Source organism: Schistocerca americana, chromosome 5 (genome assembly GCF_021461395.2).
Source record: "Schistocerca americana isolate TAMUIC-IGC-003095 chromosome 5, iqSchAmer2.1, whole genome shotgun sequence".
NCBI lineage: Eukaryota > Metazoa > Arthropoda > Insecta > Orthoptera > Acrididae > Schistocerca > Schistocerca americana.
In genome coordinates, this window is record NC_060123.1 from 719,477,984 (window position 1) to 719,503,075 (window position 25,092).

The following is a 25,092-nucleotide window of genomic DNA, read 5'->3' on the forward strand; positions in this document are numbered from 1 at the left end:
GGTAACTAGAAGGAAGGTGTCTATCCTTCCCGGGTTTGGGTATAGGAACAACGATGGCGTCACGCCAACGCATGGGGACCTGACCTTCGGTCCAGACGCGATTGTAGGTACGAAGAAGGAAGCTTTTGCCTGCCGGAGAAAGGTGTGCCAGCATCTGAACGTGAATGGCATCTGGCCCCGGAGCAGAGGACCAGGACAGTGCAAGTGCATGTTAGAGTTCCCGCATAGTAAAGGGGGCATTATAATTTTCCAGATTCAGCGAGTGGAAGGAAGGTCGCCGAGCCTCTTCTGCCTCTTTCCTGGGAAGGAAGGCAGGGTAGTAATGGGCGGAGCTTGAAACCTCCGCGAAAAAGCGGCCGAAGGCGTTGGAAACAGCCACAGGATCAACAAGGACCTCATTACCTGAAGTCAGGCCAGGTACCGAGGAGTGGGCCTTAATGCCCGAAAGCTGGCGCAGGCCACCCCAGACGACAGAAGAGGGAGTAAAACTGTTAAAGGAGCTGGTGAAAGAGGCCCAACAAGCTTTTTTGCTGTCTTTCATGACTCTACGGCATTGCGCTCGGAGTCTTTTGTATCCAATACAATTCGCCAACATAGGATGGCGGCGAAAGGTGCGTAAAGCACGTCGGCGAGCATGGATAGCGTCTCTACAAGCCTCATTCCACCAGGGGACGGAAACGCAACATGAAGAAGAGGTAGTACGAGGAATGGAACGTTCGGCAGCATTGATGATAACAGCCGTGAGGTATTCGACCTGACTGTTACAACTGAGAAAATCGTGGTCCGGAAAGGTCGCCAGGGAGGAGTGAAGGCCCCAGTCAGCTTTCGGTATGTTCCACCTCGAAGGACGTGGGGATGGGGTGTGGTGCAGGAGACGAACGACACAGGGGAAGTGGTCGCTCGAATAGGTGTCAGAAAGGACATACCACTTGAACCGACGGGCAAGAGTGGTAGAACAGATCGAGAGGTCCAAGTGGGAGTAGGTATGAGTGGAGTCCGAGAGGAAAGTCGGGATGCCAGTATTGAGGCAGACAAGATTGAGATGGTTGAAGACATCCGCCAAGAGGGAGCCTCTCTGACAGGATGCAGGAGAGCCCCAAAGGGGATGATGGGCATTGAAGTCGCCAAACAATAAAAACGGCGGAGGAAGCTGAACAATCAGGTGCATCATGTCAGCCCGACTAACCGCGGATGACGATGGAGTGTAGACGGTACAAACAGAAAAAGTAAAGGCAGAAAGAGTAAGACGGACAGCTATTGCTTGGAGTGGGGTGGTCAATGGGATGGGATGGTAATAGACATCGTCCCGAACGAGCAACATGACCCCACCATGTGCTGGAATACCGTACGCAGGGGTGAGGTCAGACCGCTCCGAGGTATAGTGGGTAAAAGCAATACGGTCAGTTGGGCGCAACTTGGTTTCCTGGAGACCAAGGACGAGCGGACAGTGCAGGCGGAGGAGCAGTTGTAATTCCTCCCGATTAGATCGAATACCTTTTATGTTCCAATGTAACAAAGTCATCGCTAGTCAGAAAAAAAGGGGGGAACGAAACGGGTGAAGAGTGGGTCACCTCGACGGCCGCGGAGGGCCAGGTTTCGAGGGAACAACGCTACAACCGGCGGGAGGCGGATCCTGTTCCATCAAGTCGTCGCCAGCTGCAGCCGCTTTCCCGGGTTGCGTAGGAGGGGCAGCATCCTTCGCCGACGAGAGGCCAGCTGAGTGCCTGGCAGCAGAGCGTCCCGGCAAAACTGAGGACGGCCGGGAGTGGCAACTCGCGGATGGAGCGTCAGACGAAACACGCCGGGGTGGAGAGGGGGATAAAGATTTCTTCTTGGAGGCCTTCTTGGAAGTCCGATGAGGCACGGGGATGGTGGGCTGGACCCGAAGAAGGTCCTCACGCGCGGGGTCCATTTTGGAACGCCGGACCTCGGAAGCCGGGGTCCGGATCGTTTCCCCGATGGACGCCTGAGAAGAGGATCGCTTCTCAGGCGGCGGAGGGGGAGGAGGAGGAAGGGTGGTCCCTGGGGCAGAGGGGGCAGGGGCCGCGAGGGAGGAAGATTTGGAAGTGAGGGATTTGGGAGGCGGAGGCATAGACCTCGGATGGGGTGAGGAGGTGGAGGGGGGACAGGATAGGGGTTAGGATACTGTGGAAGGAGTGGACATGACTGAGGCAAACGAAGTTGTCAACGTCACGGGATGGAGGGGGTCATATTTCTTCCTGGCCTCAGAGTAAGGGAGACGATCCAAAGTTTTTAATTCTTGACTCTTCTTCTCCATCTGATACACGGGGCAGTCTAAAGATCTAGGCGAGTAGATGCCAGGACAATTGACGCACCGAGGTGGTGGGGTGCATGTATATTCCTCAAGAAGAGGACGTCCACAATCGCCACAAAGGGGCTCAGCCTCACACCGTGACGACATGTGCCCAAAGCGCAAACACCGAAAGCAGCACATAGGAGGCGGGACATAAGGTCGCACGTCGCACCGGTAGCACATCACCTTTACCTTCTCTGGGAGAACGTCCCCCTCGAAGGCGAGTATAAAGGCCCCAGTGTCGACGCGACGATCTTTGGGGCAGCGCTGGACTCGCCAGACGAAATACACGCCTCGGCGCGCCAGGTTGGCCCTGAGCTCCTCATCAGTTTGCAGCAGGAGGTCCCAATGAAAACTAACCCCCTGCGTCCTATTCAGTGCCAGATGCGGGACAATGGACACTGGGATGTCCCCTAGTCGGTCGCACGTCTGGAGCGCCGCCGACTGTGTGGCGGAGGTGGTCTTTATAAGAACGGACCCCGAACGCATTTTACTGAGAGCCTCGATTTCCCCGAAGATATCCTCGATGTGCTGGACAAAGAACATGGGCTTGGAGGTGGCGAACATCCCTCCATCGGTCCGAGAACAGACTAAATAGCGGGGGAAGTACTTCGCCCCAAGCCGGCGGGCCTGTCCTTCCTCCCAGGGAGTGGCCAAGGGGGAAAGGGCAGGAGAACCAGAACCAGAGACAGTACCTTTCTTTTTAAAAGACTCGGCTGCAGAGCGGCCTGATACATATTGACGTTTCATCTGCGAAACGTCCGCCCCGATACCACCTACTCCGACCAGGGGCTCTCCCCACGGGCGCCACCCAGCCTCAGCAAGGGCCACCTGGCAGGATGACCGTTGCCGGGAATCCTGATGCCCCAAGGAGACGGGCATCTACTCCTTGACCGACGTGGGGAGGGTGCAGCTCAGGTATCGGCAGTACGATCCCTGTGTAGTCAGGGGGCTACAACCTGGAGGGTACATGACGACCCCACCACAACGGGCTGGCTACCGTGCTGGATTTCGGGTGCCATGGAAAGTCCATCATGATTGTAGGTGCAGATGGGGACGCACTATGGGCGTAACTTGTGCAACCCATCAGGCGTTTAGGCCCAATTGGAGGAATAGTGGGTGTGGTTACAACGCCGTTACAGTGCTGAGTGCCAAGGTCTTAGTGCACTGAGGACCAGTGATACACCACGTAAGGCGTCCTTCCCCAAAAGGCTCGTACTTCTGTAGAATTTTGAAAAATGGGAGGTCAAACCCCAATGGGGACCATCACATGGAAGGCCGAAACGGTTGAAACTCCTTTTAGTCGTCTCTTACGACAGGCAGGAATACCTCGGGCCTATTCTTACCCCGGACCCGCAGGGGGGAAACTTATGTAGTAAATGATTACTTTTAAAATGTGTACAATATTAACTGACATAATGATTATGTATAAAATATCGAGTGTTCGATCTAAGGAGGGGGATATGTAGTGATTCGAGAATTTCCACATACATTCTGGAACCATTCGACCTTCTGCCGCCTCGAACATGCGATGTTTTAAAGATAAGTGTGAGAGAGAGCCTATTTATTGCGCAACACATGTCTCTGTGTGCCGGATTAATGTTTATTGTGGGAAGACCAGAGCTGCGTCAGACGAGCGGAACCGATAAGTGTTTGCTGGTCACACCTTGGAAGCTGTATTAAAAGGACAAGGAGTGTTTGTGTAATATTCTGTCATTTATGGTACTGTGATAATAATTATTGTTAAAGAGACAGATGAAGCATGGATCGAATAGAGATTTTACTTATTTCATGTATGGGACTCGCTAGAGCCGAGCCACGTAAATAATTTGTGGTGGATATTAAACCAATCATGATATAAATGTATTTTAATAGAGTCTAATGTTTGATGACTCAGTTGGCTTAACAGAGTTGAAAGGTTTATACAAGAAATGGTAAAGTGGTTTCCTGTTGAAGTGAAAATATACCGTGATTGAACTGAAAGTTTTCTACGAGTGCCCAATTATTTGAAAACTAGAGTCTTTTAAATTCTTATAACCAGTGACAGTCTTCGGAGAAGAAGCTTTTGGGAGATTGACATAGCTGATTATCCAGAGAAGAGGATCAGCTAGCCCATCACGTATGTCAACTGATGAGAGACAGGTGTGAACTGTGAATGCAATCCAGTTTTGCACTGCTCCTCGTATTGTCAAAACGTTAGAACGTGGCGACCGTGACAGGAAAAACTAATTCCTATAGTCCAATTGCAAATTGCAGGCATTAACACTTGAGCTGATAACATGGAAAGAAATTTTAAAGAGAAACTAGCCACTTCAGACATAATGAACATCAGTAATCTGGAGGAACAGGTAGAAGAGATGACACGACAGAAAAGCTGCCACGAGAGTGACCTCCGACAGCATGTCTCCGACTTTAACTTCCGAACTTAGTAACACTAAGAGAAATGCAGATGAACTATGGAAAGAATTCAAACTTCTACAGGACAAAATGGAAAATAGGGTGACTTCTCCTAACATAACATTAACTAGTGAAGTAATGACACATGTACAATGAGGATCAAATTCAGGGTTATCTAGGCAGTTTCCTAAGTTTAAGCCGGATAGGGAAGTACACCCTATTCACTTTTTGGAAAGGTTCAATCAAGCCTTGCAGGCAATACAATTTTGCACCACACTCCAGGTTGTCTAATGTGTTAGAACGTGGTGACCAGTGAAAAGGAATCGAACAAACGAGAATTTTGAGCGGAAATCAAAGCGTAAGATATGATGTGTTGCCATAGCAACCAGATATAACAAGACAAGAGAAACTGTTTCATGGAATGGGATTCGGCCTAAAATTTCAAATGGTGAAAATTAATAAATGCAATAAAAGAGAAGATGTAAGAAAGATATAACGTTACAAGAAAAGAGATAAGATTTCGACGTATTAGACTAAGAAGAAATACGACGAGAATAATTCATCAAAGAAGATCTAGTGTGGGGAGTACGCAACTCTCACCCACATCGCAGGGATGCAGACGTGGGAACCAGCATAAGTCCGATGACGCTGGTACCAATCACTGTTCACCGGTGCCAATTCCACACACACTCGCTGACGCCAATGCTGAAACCAACATTAGACGCCGCCGGCGCCAGTGCTGTTCGTCGACACTGATTATGCATCCGCTCATCAACTCAGCTAGAACTCTAACGCTGGGTGAGCGAAAACAATAATTGTTTGAGTGTAAAGTTGAAGAAATTGTTGAATAATAGACTGTTGGTAAAGTTACTATACTCAGTGCAGAATTTTTTTTGAAGATTACTAGATCAAAAACTAAGAGAAATATGGATATTACACGGAGAATTGGGGGGAAACTTCAGAACCAGCTATGGCAATGAAAGTGAGTAAGGAGGTGCCTGACTAGTTTAAAGTAGATTCAGCAGCTTTAAGAAAGGAACTAATTGCTCAAAATACTTCTTTAAGAAAGGAACTACCTGTGGTTTTAGATGCCAAATTAGAAGCTCAGAGTTTACAATTAAATGATAGAATAAATGACCAGGGTGCTTCTTTGAGAAAATAAATAAGTGCAACTTTAAGTGAAAAACTCGATGCACAGAGGGCAGATTCAGAGACTCTAAGAAAAGAAATAGGCTCAGTACATTCTCAACTAGATGACCAGAGGACAGATTCAAATGCTCAAAATGCTTCTTTAAGAAAGGAACCAGATACTCAATTCAAAGACCAGAATGAGTTTTTTTATAGTTTTAGGAAAGATTTAGACGATCGCATCGCGGCCTTGAGTAAAACATTAGACGATAAACTCAAGAAAAACCTAGACTTTATAAACTCAATAAATTGGATGCTCGAGGTGAGATGTTAAAGAAAAACCTAGACTTAATAAACTCAATGAATTCTAAATTAAAGGCTCGGAATGCAACTTTAGATATTCAAAAGACGAGTATAAGTTTGCTGCCCATCAAAATAGACACTCAATGCAAAGAATCTAGTAATCGATGCAAAGGCATAATTACTTTGGAGACTGAATGTGATGTCAAATATACCAATAAAGAACCCGATCTTAATGAAAAGCTAGAATCTTGTGAAAATGTGTGTAATGTTAAATACAATAATGTAAGACAGGAAATGAATACTTTGAAAGAGAGTGTAAATCAGCCTATGGAATTAATGTCGATTAGTCAATCGCAGATGCCAGGTGTCAGTACACAAGTTGTCAGTGCACGAGTAAATAATGTAGGATGAAATTTCAAAGAGAATCTATCCAGCGTTGATATCACAAGTGTATGTAGCTTGGAGGAACCACTTAAAGAAATGATAGATCAAGGAGTTGCCGCAAGAGGTTATAGGCAGATTCAAATTTATCCAGGATAGAGTAGAAAATAGAATAACTTTACCTGATGTTGTGTTACCTAGTAAAGCGGTGACTGTTTTGCCGTGGGTAGACATTCACACAAAATTTAACGAGAAGTACTGGTTTGCACTTGCGCAATTGAAGTTAATATCAGATCTACGGGATATGGGCGATGTCATGTATGTCCCCCAGGGATGTTAACATTCTGTGTTAACGGGCGGAGTGACAACTGTTGAATTCCAAGTTGTTTTCGGTGTTTCTTCCAAAATAGTTTACTTGCACTGAATTCCCTTCAATTCCGAAATTATTCTGTAGTCTATTATGTTTTTGTTGTTGTTGTTGTTGTTGTTGTTGTTGTGGTCTTCAGTCCTGAGACTGGTTTAATGCAGCTCTCCATGCTACTTTATCCTGTGCAAGCTTCTTCATCTCCCAGTACCTACTGCAACCTACATCCTTCAGAATCTGCTTAGTGTGTTCATCTCTTGGTCTCCCTCTACGACTTTTACCCTCCACGCTGCCCTCCAATACTAAATTGGTGATCCCTTGATGCCTCAGAACATGTCCTACCAACCGATCGCTTCTTTTGGTCAAGTTGCGCCACAAACTTCTCTTCTCCCCAATCCTATTCAATACCTCCTCATTAGTTATGTGATCTACCCATCTAATCTTCAGTATTCTTCTGTAGCACCACATTTCAAAAGCTTCTATTCTCTTCTTGTCCAAACTATTTATCGTCCATGTTTCACTTCCATACATGGCCACACTCCATACAAATACTTTCAAAAACGACTTCCTGACACTCAAATCTATACTCGATGTTAACAAATTTCTCTTCTTCAGAAACGCTTTCCTTGCCATTGCCAGTCTACATTTTATATCCTCTCTACTTCGATCATCATCAGTTATTTTGCTCCCCAAATAGCAAAATTCCTTTACTACTTCAAGTGTCTCATTTCCTAATCTAATTCCCTCAGCATCACCCGACTTAATTCGACTACATTCCATTATCCTCGTTTTGCTTTTGTTGATGTTCATCTTATATCCTACTTTCAAGACCCTATCCTTTCCGTTCAACTGCTCTTCCAAGTCCTTTGCTGTCTCTGACAGAATTACAATGTCATTGGCGAACCTAAAAGTTTTTATTTCTTCTCCATGGATTTTAATACCTACTCCGAATTTTTCTTTTGTTTCCTTCACTGCTTGCTCAATATACAGATTGAATAACATTGGGGGGAGACTACAACCCTGTCTCACTCCCTTCCCAACCACTGCTTCCCTTTCATGTCCCTTGACTCTTATAACTGACATCTGGTTTCTGTACAAATTGTAAATAGCCTTTCGCTCCCTGTATTTTACCCCTGCCACCTTCAGAATTTGAAAGAGAGTATTCCAGTCAACATTCTCAAAAGCTTTCTCTAAGTCTACAAATGCTAGAAACATAGGTTTGCCCTTCCTTAATCTAGTTTCTAAGATAAGTCATGGGGTCAGTATTGCTTCACGTGTTCCAACATTTCTACGGATTCCAAACTGGTCTTCCCCGAGGTCGGCTTCTACCAGTTTTTCCATTTGTCTGTAAAGAACTCACATTAGTATTTCGCAGCTGTGACTTATTAAACTGATAGTTTGGTAATTTTCACATCTGTCAACACCTGCTTTCTTTGGGATTGGAATTATTATATTCTTCTTGAAGTTTGAGGGTATTTCACCTGTTTCATACATCTTGCTCACCAGATAGTAGAGTTTTGTCAGGACTGGCTCTCCCAAGGCCGTCAGTAGTTCCAATGGAATGTTGTCTACTCCGGGAGCCTTGTTTCGACTGTGTCTGCTTGTGTCTGTATATGTGCGGACGGATGTGTGTGTGTGTGCGTGTGTGTGTGTGTGTGTGTGTGTGTGTGTGTGTGTGTGTGGGTGCAAGTGTATATCTGTCCTTTTTCCCCCTAAGGTAAGTCTTTCCGCTCCCAGGATTGAAATGACTCCTTACCCTCTCCCTTAAAAACCATATCCTTTTGTCTTTCCCTCTCCTTCCCTCTTTCCTGATGAAGCACCGTTGGTTGTGAAAGCTTGAATTTTGTGTGTGTATTTGTGTTTGTTTGTGTGTCTATCAACATGCCAATGCTTTCGTTTGGTAAGTTACATCATCTTTGTTTTTAGATATATTTTTCCCACGTGGAATGGTTCCCTCTATTATATAAGTATATATGAACTATGGTAATTCTACATCAGGTATACATAAGAAAGAGGCACGAGTAATGAAGGAGAACACAAGCCAGATTGGAGTTAATTATGATGCTTAATTAAGTAAAGTCAGTGTAGCAAATATTCTAATGGAGTGATGAGTCATAGAGTAGTGGGACTTGATCATTAGGTGTAGACATAGTATCTATTATGAGTTGAATAATATGGGTAGACATAGTATCTGCTAAAGATTACAGAAGTTGGAAAGTAGAGGACAATTCTAGGAAGTATTAAGAAGTGAGTGTGAAATAGATTTTTATTTTTTCCAGGAAATATATAATATGTATACTAGGGAAACGAACCATGAGGCCTACTCGTAAAGGATAAGGGGGCCATACACAGCATTTGCTAAGGATATAGGGCAGGCGTACCTACGTAGGGATAGGATGACCTGTGGCCTGAAGAACAGGGATTTGTTATAAAGGGGCGTACCTATCGGTAGGTACTGATCCTAGGGGAAAAGGACAGTATCGTGACAGAAGTCACACAGTTAATAGGAATTATTCTGGTGAGTTTGATTTCTATATTCCACTAGCATTATTATGTTTTATGTGAGTTTACAAGTGTTGAGAAGAACACTTTCATCTGCCTATAGATCCTCCAAACTACAAACAGCCTATAATTAATGAGGCTATTACGTACTAAAGAAGCAGTACAAAGAATTAGAATAAAGAGTAAAATACTCAAGTGAACACCTGGAGATCACGACTGGAAACCATGCGCCACGACTCCTAGTTATAAAAGAATTGACTCCACCATTCAGTGAAATACTCCCGTTTTATAGTTAAAAAAACTAAATAGTAAATAATAGGGTTATACACAGTTAATTAATAAGAAAAAGTGGACTGCATACTTTTGAAATATGAATTATTGTTATTTGTAATAGTAATGTACATAATGAGTATTGTGGTGCCCCCAGAATTTTACGAAAGTCTGGAGACACTCGTGTTCCAGCTGTTTCGAACAAGCGTTATTTTAAAGTAGGGCGTAAGAATGAGCATGGGATACTGCACCCATTTATTGTTTGTGCAGGCAAAACTGGAAGGGAGATAATTCGTTGGCGTTGGCAAGTGTTCAGCGCGACCTACCAAGAATAAGCAAATACGGCCCAGAAGCTCCGTGGCCGGCTGCAAAGAGTAATGTAGCATTGTATTGTTAAAAAACAAATGGAGAGACTTGAAATAGTGACTGTTTATTAGACGCTGAACTGCTGTTGAGAGTACGTGGACTGGACGTGGATAGTCAGCCACGATAAAAGCTTATGTATTTATTGTGTTCAAAAATGTGTAATTAACTGATTCTGGGTGCCCACTAATGTGCGGGCTTACGTCATAAAGTTAAGTTTTTTTTTTTTTTTTTTTTTGTACAAAGTGGAAATAAATATGTTCTGGTGCATTGAATGATATTCCAATAGTAGCACAATTTTTAAATAAGAATAGAGAGAGCGAGAGAGTGAAAATTTCCCCTTTCTAGCAGTGAAATCTTCGGAGAAGCATCCGGTGCTAGCAGAAGACATCGGTACAGCAAGAAAGCAGAACCAGCATTCTTCAACAAGTAAATCCAAGAAAACGCTTAAGCTGTATAGAGAGAGCTTAACATTACACCGGGCCACCACAAGAACATGGCGACCGTAAAGAAAGAACCTCAGAAAGAAGGGGAAATATTAAAGAAGAAGCTATAAAAAAAAGAAAGGGGGAAAAAAACAGTTGGGAGTTGCCATAGCAACCGATAACAGCATGGCTGAAGAGTGATTCCACGATACTTATCCAGAAATATTGTGTTGATAAACAGTGAAATGATTAAGGGAATCAAGAAAATCGCACAACACTGCAGTTAGTCTCAAATCACCGACGCCGCCATCCAACGCTGACGCCCCCGTCCACCAACGCCAACGCTGACGCCGCCGTCCACCAACGCTGATATCGCATCACACCAACGCCGACACAGCCGTCCACAAAAGCCGACGCCGTCGTCCACCTATGCTGGCGCCGCCGTCCATCGACGCTGGCGCCACCTTACACCAGTGCCGACGCCACCTTCCACCAACGCCGGGTGAGCTACTACTAACCTTTGATTGTTTGTGAAGTGTGGAGGTTGTGGAAATAAGTGAGTGTACTTTTAATGATAACTAGATTAAAGCCAAAACAAAAGACAATGGAAAAAGAACATTAATCCGTAGAGTCTGTTGGGCCTATGGGAATTGAAAAACAGGGGCCAGATTTAGGCAACTTAATGAGGTTTATCAAAGTGCAGTTTGAATCACAGAACACAAAACAGACGAACTGAAGGCAGAATTAAACTCTAAGTTAGATTTGCAAAACACAAATGGAAAAAAGGATTGAAAAAAGAATTGTCCGATTCCTTGAGTGAACAGACAAATATTTTATTTAAGGATTTAGAACAAAGAAATGAAGCTCATCTGAAAGGGTTAGATCAAAAATCAGAATATGATGTAGACTGTAAATGTAGTAATTTGGAAACACAATTTAACGAAAAATACGACTCTTTGAAAAATGTATGTAATGTTACATTTGATGTGGTAGAACGAGAATTAACTACGCTAAAAACCAATGTCCAGAAACAAGATAAGTTGCTCCCCCTAGGACAGGTGCAAATTTCAGGGGTCTAATCACGGGTGGAAACCGTAGAACAGAACTTCAAAGAAAAGTTAATGACTGCAGAGCTTATAAATTTGAATGGCTTAGAAGAACAAGTAGAAGAATTAATAGGACGAAAGGTAGGAGGGAAACTAAGTGTTGTTATCTCTTCGCCTATAGTAACTTCCGATTTAGATAACACCAAAAAGACTTAGAAACTTTGAGGAAAGAATTCAAGCTTATGCAGGAGAAACTAGAGAAAGGCACAGATTACCAAAATATTATATTAAATAAGGACATGATAACCAATTTGCAATGGGGATCAAATTCAGGCTTGTCGAAACAGTTTCCTAAATTCAAACCAGACGGGGAGGTACACCCCACCCATTTCTTAAAACGGTTTAACCAAGCCATACCTAAAAGTTGGGAGGATGCTAAGAAAATAGAGTTTGCGGTAGGTTATTTGGAGCGTGAAGCTTCAGAATGAGGCACAGTAAATATTGAAAACTTCACAGCCTGGGAAGATTTTCAGAGCAAGTTTAAGGAAAAATATTGGTCTTCAAGTGCACAAGAGAAGTTGATCTAAGATTTGTGGGATCCTAAATACTATAGTAATGCCTGGGGTGCAATGCGCAAGTATTTTGCCTGGCATTTGACAAGGGCGAAATATTTTGACCGACCAATTGAAGATGAGGGATTAGTTAGAATTTTAATAAAACGTCTACCTACTCATGCTAGAAAAGATATTCTATGCAGTGGGTGGAAAACAGTGGAGGAACTGTTATCCTTTGTAGATGCACTCAATGCAATCAATTAAGACAGGAACGAGAACTTGCAAGCACAAGAAAATCCGAACAATCAGTCAAAGCATTATGAATCCAATCTTGCCCGAGTCCACCAACCTGCCAGGTATGTAAATAGAGGGGGTTGCTCACGAGGACCATTAACATCCAACCTCGGTCCGGTAACTACGCAGGAATTCGTGCCCAGCAACAGCTGTGGAAAAGGAGGTAATGCTGTTCCAACGTACGGAAATCGTCCCGTGGTTGGTACCCATGACGAAAACGTGGAGCGATCTGGACCCAGGGCCGGGGCCCAGGTCATAGAAATACATTGAAAGGCCTAAATAAGAGGGTACAGGTTTCCTTTATGCATAAAGTACCTACCAAGGAGTGGCTACTGCTGGAGGAAACGAAAAAAAATAACTACGCCACCACAACCTATTATAACAGGGGAGATAGAAAACCACAAAGTAGACATATTCATCGATTCTGGTAGTGAAGTATCACTTATTTCTAAGGAATACTTTAATACATTAAAAACTAAAAGTAATTTACCTATTTTACCAGTAACTGGGGTATACATAGTTAATATAAATGGAAAGACGAGTAAGGTTGTTAAATACGAAACCTTGGCACACTGCCGCATAAGTGATATGACATTTCGACAACCTTTGTTAGTAGTGGAAGACATAAATAAAGACGTATATACTAAATTTCGACGAGAACTGCATTTATGTGCGGGAACCCGAGAATAAACGTTGCATTAAGTTTGTGACGGACAGCGATGTGTATAAACAAACATCTGAACACTTAAGATTACAATTAACTGCGTCAGCTCAGTTGTCTCCAGAGACAGAGTTAACTAATACTGCATGTCCACAAGATGACTTTCACAAAAAGGTAAGTGAATCTGAAGTGTTAGATATTGAACAGCAAACAGATTTACTGAGAATTTTGTCTAAATACCATTCAGTATTTTCAGAGAATCCGGGTACCGTTAGCGATTATGTTTGCAAATTTAAGATTAAGGACGAGACTCCGTTTTTTAACAAACCATACCCTATACCTATAAGTCTTAAATAAGCGGTTGTGGAGGAGATTAATAAAATGACGATCAAGATATAATAGAAAGGAGTATGAGTGTCTATAATAATCCCTTAGTAGTAGTGAAAAAAGCTACAGGTGGAGTGAGATTGGTGCTAGATGCACGCACTCTCAACCATCATATTGAAACCAAAAGAGATGGTCCGGTTAATATAGATGAATTATTAACTAAATTTAAGGATGCCCAAAATGTGTGACATCTGTCAGAAAGCTAAGGAGAATAATAGCCATGTAAAGTATAAGGTGTATCAGATTATTCGTAAAGCATTACATGACCTCACAGCTGCCGATTTTTCTGGACCCATACCCAAGGGCAAGGGAGGCGTGGCTTATATATTAGTAATTATAGAATGTTGGTCGAAATATGCAAGACTGTATCCTATTAAGAAGGCTAATGCACAAACCCTGACCAAGTGTTTGCAAGAATATTTTATAGCTACAAGTAAACCGAGGTGTTTTCTTTCTGATAATGGACCCCAGTTTACCAGCCATGACGTTAAGGAATTTTTAGTCTGGGAAAATATATGACACATTTTAATATCCAACTATAATCCATCTTCGAACCCTTGTGAAAGAGTAATGAAAGAGATTGGTAGGTTGTGCCGCACTTATTGCCACAACACTCATACCTCATGGGCGGAAAGAATTAAAGATTTTGAGCTTATTCTAAACGAACTACCGCATTTGTCTACAGGAATGATGCCTGTAGAAGCCATTGACAAGCCATTTATAGGAGAACCTCTAATTAAGTGTTTTCGTGGCCGGAGCAAAAAGCTACTGATCACCAAGCAATTCAGGAAAGAGTTGGTAGAAACTTACATAGGAGCGCCCAACGAAGGGTAGATATTTATTGGCGACTCCATGGAGTGCTGTGTGCACAATGATCATATATGTTAAATTAAAAGGAAGGTCAGCATTGATCGTAATATTGATGTTTTATTGGTGGCAGAATCGATTTTCGATCACATAGTGATCATATTCAGTGCTGATATGTACAAATTAAACTCAGACACTGGTATCAAGTTACCAATAACCAAAACTGAGAAGAGATTACAATAACAAACTTTTGAGCTTTCAGTTATTGTGATCGCTTCTCAGTTTTGGTTATTGATATCTTGATACCAGTGTCTGAGTTTAATTTGTACATATTAGCACTGAAGATGATCACTATGTGATCGAAAATCGATTCTGCCATCAATAAAACATCAATATTACGGCCAACACTGACCTTCCTTTTAATTTTAAAGGGTATATAAATACAATGCAACCGCAACTGACCCAGAATACCTCATAGATGACTTAGTATTAGTAAAACAACACCTTCGAAGTGCAGCACTGAAAAAAGAAACACACAAATTTTTTCTGAAATACATAGGACCTTATCGTATTCAATCAATAGTACACGAAAAAAAACCTATATTTAGTAGATCCTGTGACAGGAGAGGAAAAGGGAATGTATAATGTTAAGGATATAAAACGATATGTACAAAACCCCCAGGGACGTTGACGTTCTGTGTCAACGGGCAGAGTGACGTCCGCCGGTTCCCGAGTTGGGTTCGGGGTTGCTTCCACATTAGTTTTCCTACACCGAACTCCCTTCAAATCTTCGACTATCCTGTAATCTATTTAGAGCCCTTAAGCTATCCTACCATATTAGTGTTAAAAGAGACCAATTATAACTACATGATTATGACTAATTTAAGGAGTCATAATAAACAGTAATCTCTAAGCATGAGATAAAACTAACAGGGTAACATTCTAACAGGAGATATAATATGATGGTACTGTTTAGGAAGAATGATACCTAGATGACATAAACTGAACATGTGTAGGAAATATAGAGTGATGTGACTAACTGAATAACTATTTGATTATAGTGTATATAATTTCTATTTTTAGAGAATGTTTTATATATTTTGTAAAGTGTGATGTGATTGGGGAGGGTTTATATCTATTTTTGAAAGGGGTGGGTAGCATAGGCACAGACACGACCTACACACCACACCCTTCATACAACCCTGGTTCTTCATCATTTGCCGTTCCATAGGAGTTGCTAAGATCTTTTCTTCGGGACTTCAAAGGTGACTGTGAGAATGCCCGTTCTGCAGGAGATGCCGAACATCATATCTCCTTTGGCTTCTCACTTAAGTACTGGCAAAGTGGGGATCCTGGGGAAGGGGGTGGGAAGGGTTTCCTGTCTTTGGAGCTGTCTTCTTTCTTTCTTCGATCTTAGCAACCAATTCTTTTATTTCCTTTCTTACTTCTCCTAAGAGTACCAATCTATCTTTCCCTCTGTCCACATTCATATACTTCTATCACTGAAGTCATTCTCTTTTCCATGATTTCTATAAATCTTCAACTAAGAACCTTAGTGAGCTGAAGAATCAGGATGCATGATCACACTTCCACGCTCAAACAATTAAATACAAAGACGCAGACAAGTAATACACAGGGAGATGTAACAACCGTCACAGATAAGGGGGGAAGTAATGCTCAGGAAGGGCTCTAGCACATGTGCTAAGTAATGACGGTTGCACATCTCAAGTGAAATGGCGTAGTGAGCTTAAGCTAAAGGAACAAGGGGGGATGAAGTGTATATCCACCTGTGTTCATAGCTATAGTAGTACAAAGATAAAAAGAAATATATATTAAGCCAGAGGTATCGAGTCAAATAAGTTCCTGATGAATAATAGGACTGTGCAGACCGAATAGCCCGAAGAAAAGAAATAAAGTTACAACCATGGACGAAACATGTTTAGTCATTAAGGCTATATAAGTGAGCTGTAAGCAATGAACAAGCAAAGAATTTAAGCAGGTAGGCTGAAGGACTCAGGAGGAGGAAAGGAGAGGTAGATAGAAATTGTACCAGGAAATTTTAAATAAAATAGTGGGCAGAGGAGTGCGAAAGAGGCCAGACTATGAATCATTGTTAGAGAAGATAGGGAGGGCGCATCCGATACAGATGAAATGAGAGAAAGAGAGGCAGGTAGGCAGACCCAGAGGAGGCTGACCTATACTGTGCGGGCGGGGCACCAAAAAGTGGATTGACCTGTACCATAGTTTAGTATAAATGGAAGGGGATCCTGGGGAAGGGTGAGGAAGAAAACATTTTCATAGTATCAACGCTTACGTAGAATGGAACCCAAAGGGAAAGGGCGGTATAGTGGCCTGAGATTGTAGTGGAAAGTTTCTACTGGTACATTTGAATTCTAAAATTTTTTAAATAGAAAAGACGAGTCCTGCGCGAGGAGATAGAAAAAGAGAAAACCCCCAGTACAACTAATTTTTTTTTTTTTTTCAGACCTGGAAAACTGGTGGTTATCACTGCAATATCTTCTTAAAAAAAAAAAGTAAAGACTCTACTCAGAATAACACCTGAACTTTGAAACTGGCTAAGGAGAGGGATTTATTTTGGCTCAATCCAGGAAGCAAGAGTAGATAAATCTATTGGAAATAGCTAATACTTGTTGTACTTTTAGTTTATCATCCCACTATGTCTATGAAAGATATTACCAACAGCTTAATGAAATACCGGAGATGGAGGAGTTTTTGAACCTAATGTTTTTATGTAGTACAAAGTAACAAGATAAGTGGTACGAAAAAATTATTAAAATATATGTTGTGTGAAAAATAACGAGTGTTCAAGCTATGGGGAGGGATATGTAGTGCCCTCAAGAATTTTACGAAAGTCTGGAAGCACTTGTGTTCCAGTCGTTTCGAACCTGCATTATTTTAAAGCAAGGCATAAGGATGAGCATGGGATACTGCACCCATTTATTGTTTGTGCAGGCGAAACTGGAAGGGAGAAGGGAGATAATTCATCGGCACTGGCAAATGTTCAGCACAACCTGCCAAGAATAAGCAAATACGGTCCGGAAGCTCTGTGGCCGGCTGCAAAGAGTAATGTAGCATTGTATTGTTAAAAAACAAATGGAGAGACTTGAAATAGGACTATTTATTAGACGTTGAACTGCTGTTGAGAGTACGTGGACTGGACGTGGATAGTCAGCCACGATAAAAGCTTATGTATTAATTGTGTTCAAAAATGTGTATTTAACTGATTCTGGGTGGCCGCTAATGTGCAGGCTTACGTCATAAAGTTTAGTTGTTTTTTTGTACAAAGTAGAAATAAATATGTTATGGTGCATTGAATGATATTCCAAGAGTAGTATAATTTTTAAATAAGAATAGAGAGAGCGAGAGAGTGAAAATTTCCACTTCCTAGCAGTGAAATCTTCGGAGAAGCATCCGGTGCTAGCAGATGACATCGGCACTGCAAGAAAGCAGAACCAGCATTCTTCAACAAGTAAGTCCACGAAAATGCTTAAGCTGTATAGAGAGAGCTTAACATTACACCGGGCCACCGCAGTATGTATAAAATATCGCGCGTTTGAGCTGAAGGGAGGCATCTGTAGTGCTTCGAGAATTTCCGTGTACATCCTAGTACCATTCATCCTTCTACAGTCTCGAACACATTTTAAAAATGAGTGTGAGAGAATGTACATTCTGTGCGACATATGTCTGTGTGTGCAGGCTGGAAAGGAGTCACGAGCACAAGGTAGGCGCGATGGTCGAACGGCGTTGACAAGTGTTTGTCGCTTGCACCACGGAAGTCATATTGGAAGGACAAGGAGTGTTTATGTATCTTATGGTGTTTTATATCATTGGTTATTGTAACAAGAAAAAAGAAGAACAGTTGAAAAAATGGTTAATTGTACTTCACGTGTTGGTCTTGCTACACTATTGTAAATGCATTTAATCGAGTCTAATGCTAGAAGAATCGGTTGACTTGCAACCATTCGAATATTTATGTGAGAAGTGGTGAAGTTGTTCTTTGTGGCAGCTGAAATATACCAAGATGAAGCTAAAAGTATTCTGTGTGTATGTGTGTGTGTGTGTGTGTGTGTGTGTGTGTGTGAGAGAGAGAGAGAGAGACTGATAAATTCCGTTAACCAGTAGTATTCTTCGGAGAAGAAGTTTTTGAAGATGGACGTAGCCGGCTATCCACAGAAGAAGACCGGCTGTACATACCACGTAAGTCAACTGACGAGAGAGAGAGGTGTGAATTGTGAATGCAATCCAATGTCGCACCGCTCCTTGTGTCATTAAAACATTAGAAAACGCACCCAGGAAGGTGTCCGCGCACAATGGCTGGAGAATGAGTGGAACTGCAGATCCACAATGATGAAGGAAGCTAACGGTCTCAGCATCTGAAGGACACAATGCATCACGTAAGGCCCCCTTCCCTGACTAGCTTCCTCTTTGGAAATATTTTGAAGAATAGAGGTCAAACTCTACAGGGGATCATCACTAAAGGCCAAAATATCTGAGACTCCTCTTAGTCACCTCTTACAACAGGCAGGAGTACATCGGGCCTATTCTAACCCCCAGACTTATGGAGGAGGAGGGGGGGGGGGGGGGGGGAGCCTATTTGAATGAAAGCATTATTTGCTGATCTGTACCCTCAAAACTATTCAAAATAAAGTTGTACGAAATATCAATAGCCAAATATAAATGTAGGACAACCTCAATATTAATCTAGTAAACAATGTAAAAATGTTGACCTCAACAGCAATAATTTAATCTGCAAACATAAGATGACCCTGTATTTTCAAATGAAGAATTTGGGAAAAAACTTCATGTTATAATCGGTTAAATACAGTAATTTTAAACAAATTATGTCTTTGCCACCAAAGTCAATATGCTGAGCTACGGGCTATGCCAATCTTCACTAGTCAGCCTGTTGTCCCCAGGAACCGTAAGTTATGTATCTGTAGTCGGAACTGACTTTTATTAACTGCCACTCCTGTAAATAGGTTATACTCTGCGGACTTATGTACGTTACTATACCGAATTTGCGTAAGCTAGTTTAAGTTTGTTAGTAAATACACATACATGGCAGAGATCATTTAGTATAAGAGAAATGCAGATGATATGCTGGTGCTATTCTGTGGAAAAATATACAGGATCAAGGACCAACACCATGTTAATGCAACTCAACTACTTACTTCCTAGTATTAAACACACAGTGAAATTCTCCAGGATTAACTTCCTGCAAGTGACCATTGCTAACAGTAATGACATCCACTGAGAGATTGAGATATCCATAACTCATCACACCAAAATGAAACACACATAAGTGCTTTCATATCAATGACTGCCCAAGTTATAAAATAGAATGTAAGTCTAGAAGAAGTTAAGAAAATATTGTCACTACTGGAAAAAGGCTGCTTTTCTGAATGACTACGCAGGGAGTACAAGTGACCAATCGGTTACAAATAAAAATATGACCACGTGGAACTCAAACAACAAATAAAGATCTGCTCTACAACACTACTAGGAGAGACCTTTCAAGTCTGTTTACCCAGCTGAGGAGTTCTACAGTTGCCTGTGGTTTTGTGTGTGTGTGTGTGTGTGTGTGTGTGTGTGTGTGTGTGTGTGAGAGAGAGAGAGAGAGACAGAGACTATTTGTACACTATGCAGTTGAGCAGATCAAAGATACATTCTTCTTTATGAATGTGACACGACACCATAAAAGTTTCACTTTCATAGTAAGAAATGTGCCTTCACAGATAATGATTAAGCAAGCACATACTGTACAAAGTTGGCAAGGGACTCGTTACGGATATCTTTGCTGAAATCTAAGTTTGTTACTACTTTAATTAATTTCTGGGAAATTTATTAAAGAAACAAATAGGAAACTTGATAATGCCCAAGAAATCACCGGAGGAATGAGATGTGTGCTCCAAATCAAAAAAGTGTCATACATGAAAAATGACTTTTTTCAAAACATAGATTCAACACACCTGTCCTTCATGCACATTGCCAATTTCTGTGTCCATAGGTGACTGCTCCTGCTTCACCTGCTTAACCAAGGGTTCCCAAGCCTCCTGAAACACAAAACAAGTAAGCCAGGAACACACAAAAACATAAGAGATGAAGTCAATAAGGAACTTTCATTTTGAAACAGGTTGCTCACAGTAACAAAATCACTGTAATGTTGTCGAAAAATTCTATAAGAAAATAAAAGATAGGGTTTACAACAAATCATCAATGACAAGAGTAACTGTAACACCAGCAAAACAACAACAAGAGAAGTCAAAATAATATTACATAACAAAATATTAGTCACCCCTATTTGGTCATGAAAATAAAAATAATAGATTTATAAAGATTGCCATTTCATTTGCACAATACCTGCATCTCATATTCGTTGTCAAATGATTCTCCAGGAATTTCTCTCTTCACTGATATCCTGTTCCAACCCTGCAAACAAATTAATTAAATTATAGCTATACTCAGACACTGCACACAAGAGGATGACTACAGATACGGGCAGAGAATGAGACTACATTATCGAACCACATCCTCGCCCCCTTTACACACATGTCTAAATCTCCCTAATGTCCTTACCTGCCTCCAGCTCTACCATTTGAAGACCTGTGAGGAATGTTGATGTGTAATGAGTAATGAGAGCAATCAATGAAGTGTGACTTGTACTTAAATCAAAATAACAAAGGACCAAAAGCTACAGCTGTGTATTTCCATTCTAGGCACATTCACACACTGCCCATTAAGGTACAGTGTTATTTATTTATGGCTTATTTAGTCTGAACACATTAGGGCCTCATTAGGGTCCCGTACCTCAATCAGTATCAACAGAACCCTTGTGAGATTACTTTATTGTCAATCTATCTGTCTGTCAAATACCCATTTTCTCAGGAACAGATGTACCAAGTTGAAATTCGTGTCACATACTACGATCTACGGTCCCTCGGAGGTGTAAAAAGTTGTAGCTTCTAAATTGATGCAATCAAAAGCTACAGGCAGCCATTTATGTCAAATATTTTGATACTTCTGAACTCGCTTACCAAAACCTAGAGGGTACTTTCTGTTAATCTATAATACTGAAATTTGGCAAGAAGCAGTAAAAATAAAGGAAGAAAGTCCAAAAATAGGTAACCTGTAAATATATCACACACACAAAAAATATTTCTTTTGTCATTCGTCATCAGAGTTCAAAATTAAAAGCAAATCATTCTTGAAAGTTTCGAAATTCCTGGGATTGATATTTTGCCAGTATCAGTGTCAACAACAGGAAAAAATCATCACAATTCTCAATTCCCAGCACAGATGAACTGTCTGTGTACATAATTTAGTTTGTACTACAGACATGGACAAGTGCTCTACCTTTCTTCCAGGAGTGATACTTCTGCTAGGTTTGCAGAAGAGCTTCTGTGAAGTTTGGAAAGTAGGAGACAAGGTACTGGCGGAAGAAAAGCTGTGAGGACGGGGCGTGAGTCGTGCTTAGGTAGCTCAGATGGTAGAGCACTTGCCCACGAAATGCATAGGTCCCGAGTTGAGTCTCGGGGTGGCACACAGTTTTAATCTGCCAGGAAAGTTTTGTAACAGTGCACACTCCGCTGCAGAGTGAAAATCTCATTCTGGAATTGAAACTATAGTTTATCGGATAACATAGACAATTTCAATAAAATGAAAGAACTTAATGAATACAGGAAAATGGGAATATGTAGGAGCAGACAGTGTGGGAAGTAATGAAAAACAGAGGTGATTGTGTGAAATTTGGGAGAGCTTTGTCCGGTCATTTAGGATTAGATCAGGACTTTAAGCTAGATGTTTGTTAATTTCCTGGGCTTCCAGCTGGCTGAGTTTACGGCCTTTGTTCGCTAAGTGAAGGCCATCGTAGTATGACTGGTAGTTGTGACCCTCACTCAGCACATGCTCAGCAAATGTGGAGTCAGAATTTTGCAACCTCCAGTAGCGCTCGTGTTCACCCGGCCTAGTTGATATGCCTCTGACTGACTGACCAATGTAAAACTCGTCACAGTCAGAACAGGTAATTTTGTATATCCCACTGTTGGCTAACAACTGCATCTTAAACACTATGCCGTCCGGCAACACCACAGTGGTGTCGTGCGTGAAATAGCGGTCAACGCCCGGCGACACCACAGTGGTGTCTGCGTAGTATCACTCAGCGGCCGGCGACACCACAGTGGTGTCTGCGTAGTATCACTCAGCGGCCGGCGACACCAGAGTGGTGTCATGAGCATAGTATCGCGCAGTGGCTGGCGACAGTACGTTAGTATCTTTTGCATTCTGTTGGTGTTTTGTTTAGGTAATATTAAGTTACACATGTCAACAAGTGTTTTGTTTTTATAAGTACTTGTGCCCTTTCATCATGGTGGATGAAAGAGACAATAGGATTATTTATAATGAATGCGTGGACATCTTGTCTGACATACCGGACAACTTGTCCGATTGGGAAGAAGACATTGGATATAAAAAAAATGAAAATGAAGCAGAATTGTAGGAAGATAGTGAAATGTGTCCAAGAAGAATTTACCAACTGATTCAGCTGAATCAGATGAAGAAGACAGTGCACAGTGGTCAGACTTTGATTTAGCGAGGACCAATAACAAATTTGAAAGATCCCCGAGTCCAATCATATTTCCCAAAGATACACAGAGCGTTGAGGATATCATAAAATTATATATTGGGAATGATCTATTTGAATATATTAGCAACGAAACCAAAAAGTACTACAGTCAAAATTGCAATGGGAGGAAACTGGATTTTAAAAAATGCCAAATTTGTCGATGTTACGGGATGCGAACTTAGAAAATGGTTTGGGCTTGCTATCCTTATGGGAATTGAAAGCAAAGCAATGATCAATGATTATTGGTCAACAAATCCGTTGATAGACACACTGATATTTTGCAAAACGATGTCCTGCAACTGATTCAGACAAATATCATTTTTACAGTTTTCTGACAGCTACAATAAACTGGATAATGCCGACCGGCTTATCAAAGTGCAACTCTTAATTGATTAGTTTTCAAAAAGTTTAAAGAAACATTTAATCTAAGTCAAAACATCTCAATTGATGAAGGAATGATACCATGGCATGGACGTTTAAATTTTAAAAGTTTACAATCTGTCGAAAATTACGAAATACGACATACTCATTCGGATGCTGTGTGATTCGAGTATGGTATACATTTCCTCATTCAAGATATATTCTGGCGCTGGACAGCCCTTAGCAAAAGCAGTGACGGAACTATTGACACCTTCTGATGGAAAATGGCATCACCTCTGCATGGATAATTATTATAACAGTGTAGAACTTGCAGAGAAGTTACTTGAGAAGAAAATTCGAGTTTGTAGAACTATTTGGCAAAATAAAGGATTTCTGGAAAATTAAAGCGCGCAAAAGTCAATGTGTTTGAAGTTTGTCATCAACAGAAAGGTGGCAAGCGGCCAGCGACAAGCCAAGTAATCCGACTTAGCGCTGCGTGCACCAAGCAAATAAATTTGTATGAGACGTGCGGACGTTAAAGTGTTAACATAGTACGAAAGCCTGTACTTGCAGGCTTCCAGTGCTTTGGCTACAAGCCACGGTACCTCTCCTAGATATGGTAATGTACACCATTTGTTGCAGACAGGGGATACGGCAGCAGATGGGGCATAGAGGAGGGGTTTAATTTTCCGTTTTTGTTTCCTACGAAAGGTGTAGTCAATAAAGACTGGACTGTAACCATGCTGTGGCAATAGATTTTATTGTATCCAACTCTGCTTTAAAATCGTCTGTGGACATGGGGTCAGATATGAGACAGTGTACCACTGAGTGAAAAGCTGCACATTTGTGAGCTATCGGGTGTTGTGAGCAACAAATTTCTCTAATATTTTGAGGAATATTGTTTCAAAGTCAGGTTCCTGATACAGAAAATGATTCAGAGGACATGGTAGTTTCATGTACTGCTACAGAGAGGACTTTACTTTATTGAGAACATTCAGATAATACTGTAAGAGTTGAAGACAAATAAAAGGGAATGCAATGACTGAAAAGACAATACAGCAAACACACTGTCCATCACCAGTTACAGGCCGTGTGAGCTTTCATACAGTCCTCGGAGAATATCATCGCTGGAGTCACGTGTGGGGAGTATTAGTGACTCTACGAGATTTTGAGCTCGAAATACTTTTTTATATTTCTATAGGGGACGACGTGATACATTCCTACGGGCTGCAGTTGTATGTTCAGTCCAGTATAAATGGTGGCCCAGAATTAGCACCAAGTTCTTTACAGGAGAAGAAAAGGTTATTTCTGTGCCATTTAGGTTTAACACTGGAAGAGATTTCTGAACTGAGGACTAATAAGTCTTTTGTGGGTGACTGAGGTTGCTTGCATTTTAGATGGCTTAACTTTCAAACCTGTGTTCAGCACCTATTGTGATGAGCAAATAAATCAGCATTTACCTGCCAAATGGCTGTACACAGGTTTGTCAGGCTTGCACTTAAATACAACTGAACTCATCATCTAAAACTAAAGCTAAACTCCATCTGAACGGGCCTCGGAAGGCCCGACAGTGCCGACCAACTTCTTTGTCATCCTCAGCTGACGGAAGACAGCGGATGCAGATACGGAGGAGCATGTGGTCGGCACACCGCTCTCCCATCTGTTGTCAGTTTTCGTGACCAGAGCCACTACTTCTGGAGTCCCCTATCGGCCTCACGAGGGCTGAGTGCACACCACACACCTACGGCACTTGGCAGTCCCGTTCGGTCACCCGCACGAGTGCTAGCCGAGCCTGACAGTGCTCAATTTCGGTGATCTGATGGGAACCGATGTTACCATCGAGGCATGGCCATTGACGAACTCATCTTCGTGTATATATATTTGCAATGGACGAG

At 41.9% G+C, this 25,092-nt stretch overlaps 1 protein-coding gene across 1 annotated transcript in view; it reads right to left on the reverse strand.

The window, feature by feature from the left end:
• LOC124616658 (hypermethylated in cancer 1 protein-like) overlaps window positions 1–25,092 on the reverse strand; it is a 410,590-nt gene that overhangs the window by 331,889 nt on the left and 53,609 nt on the right. Inside the window, exons 3-4 of the mRNA XM_047144986.1 lie at window positions 20,578–20,646; window positions 20,187–20,270 (exon numbers count right to left, since the gene is read on the reverse strand). Coding sequence (XP_047000942.1) covers window positions 20,187–20,270; window positions 20,578–20,646 — 153 coding nt within the window. The remainder of the gene's footprint in view (window positions 1–20,186; window positions 20,271–20,577; window positions 20,647–25,092) is intronic.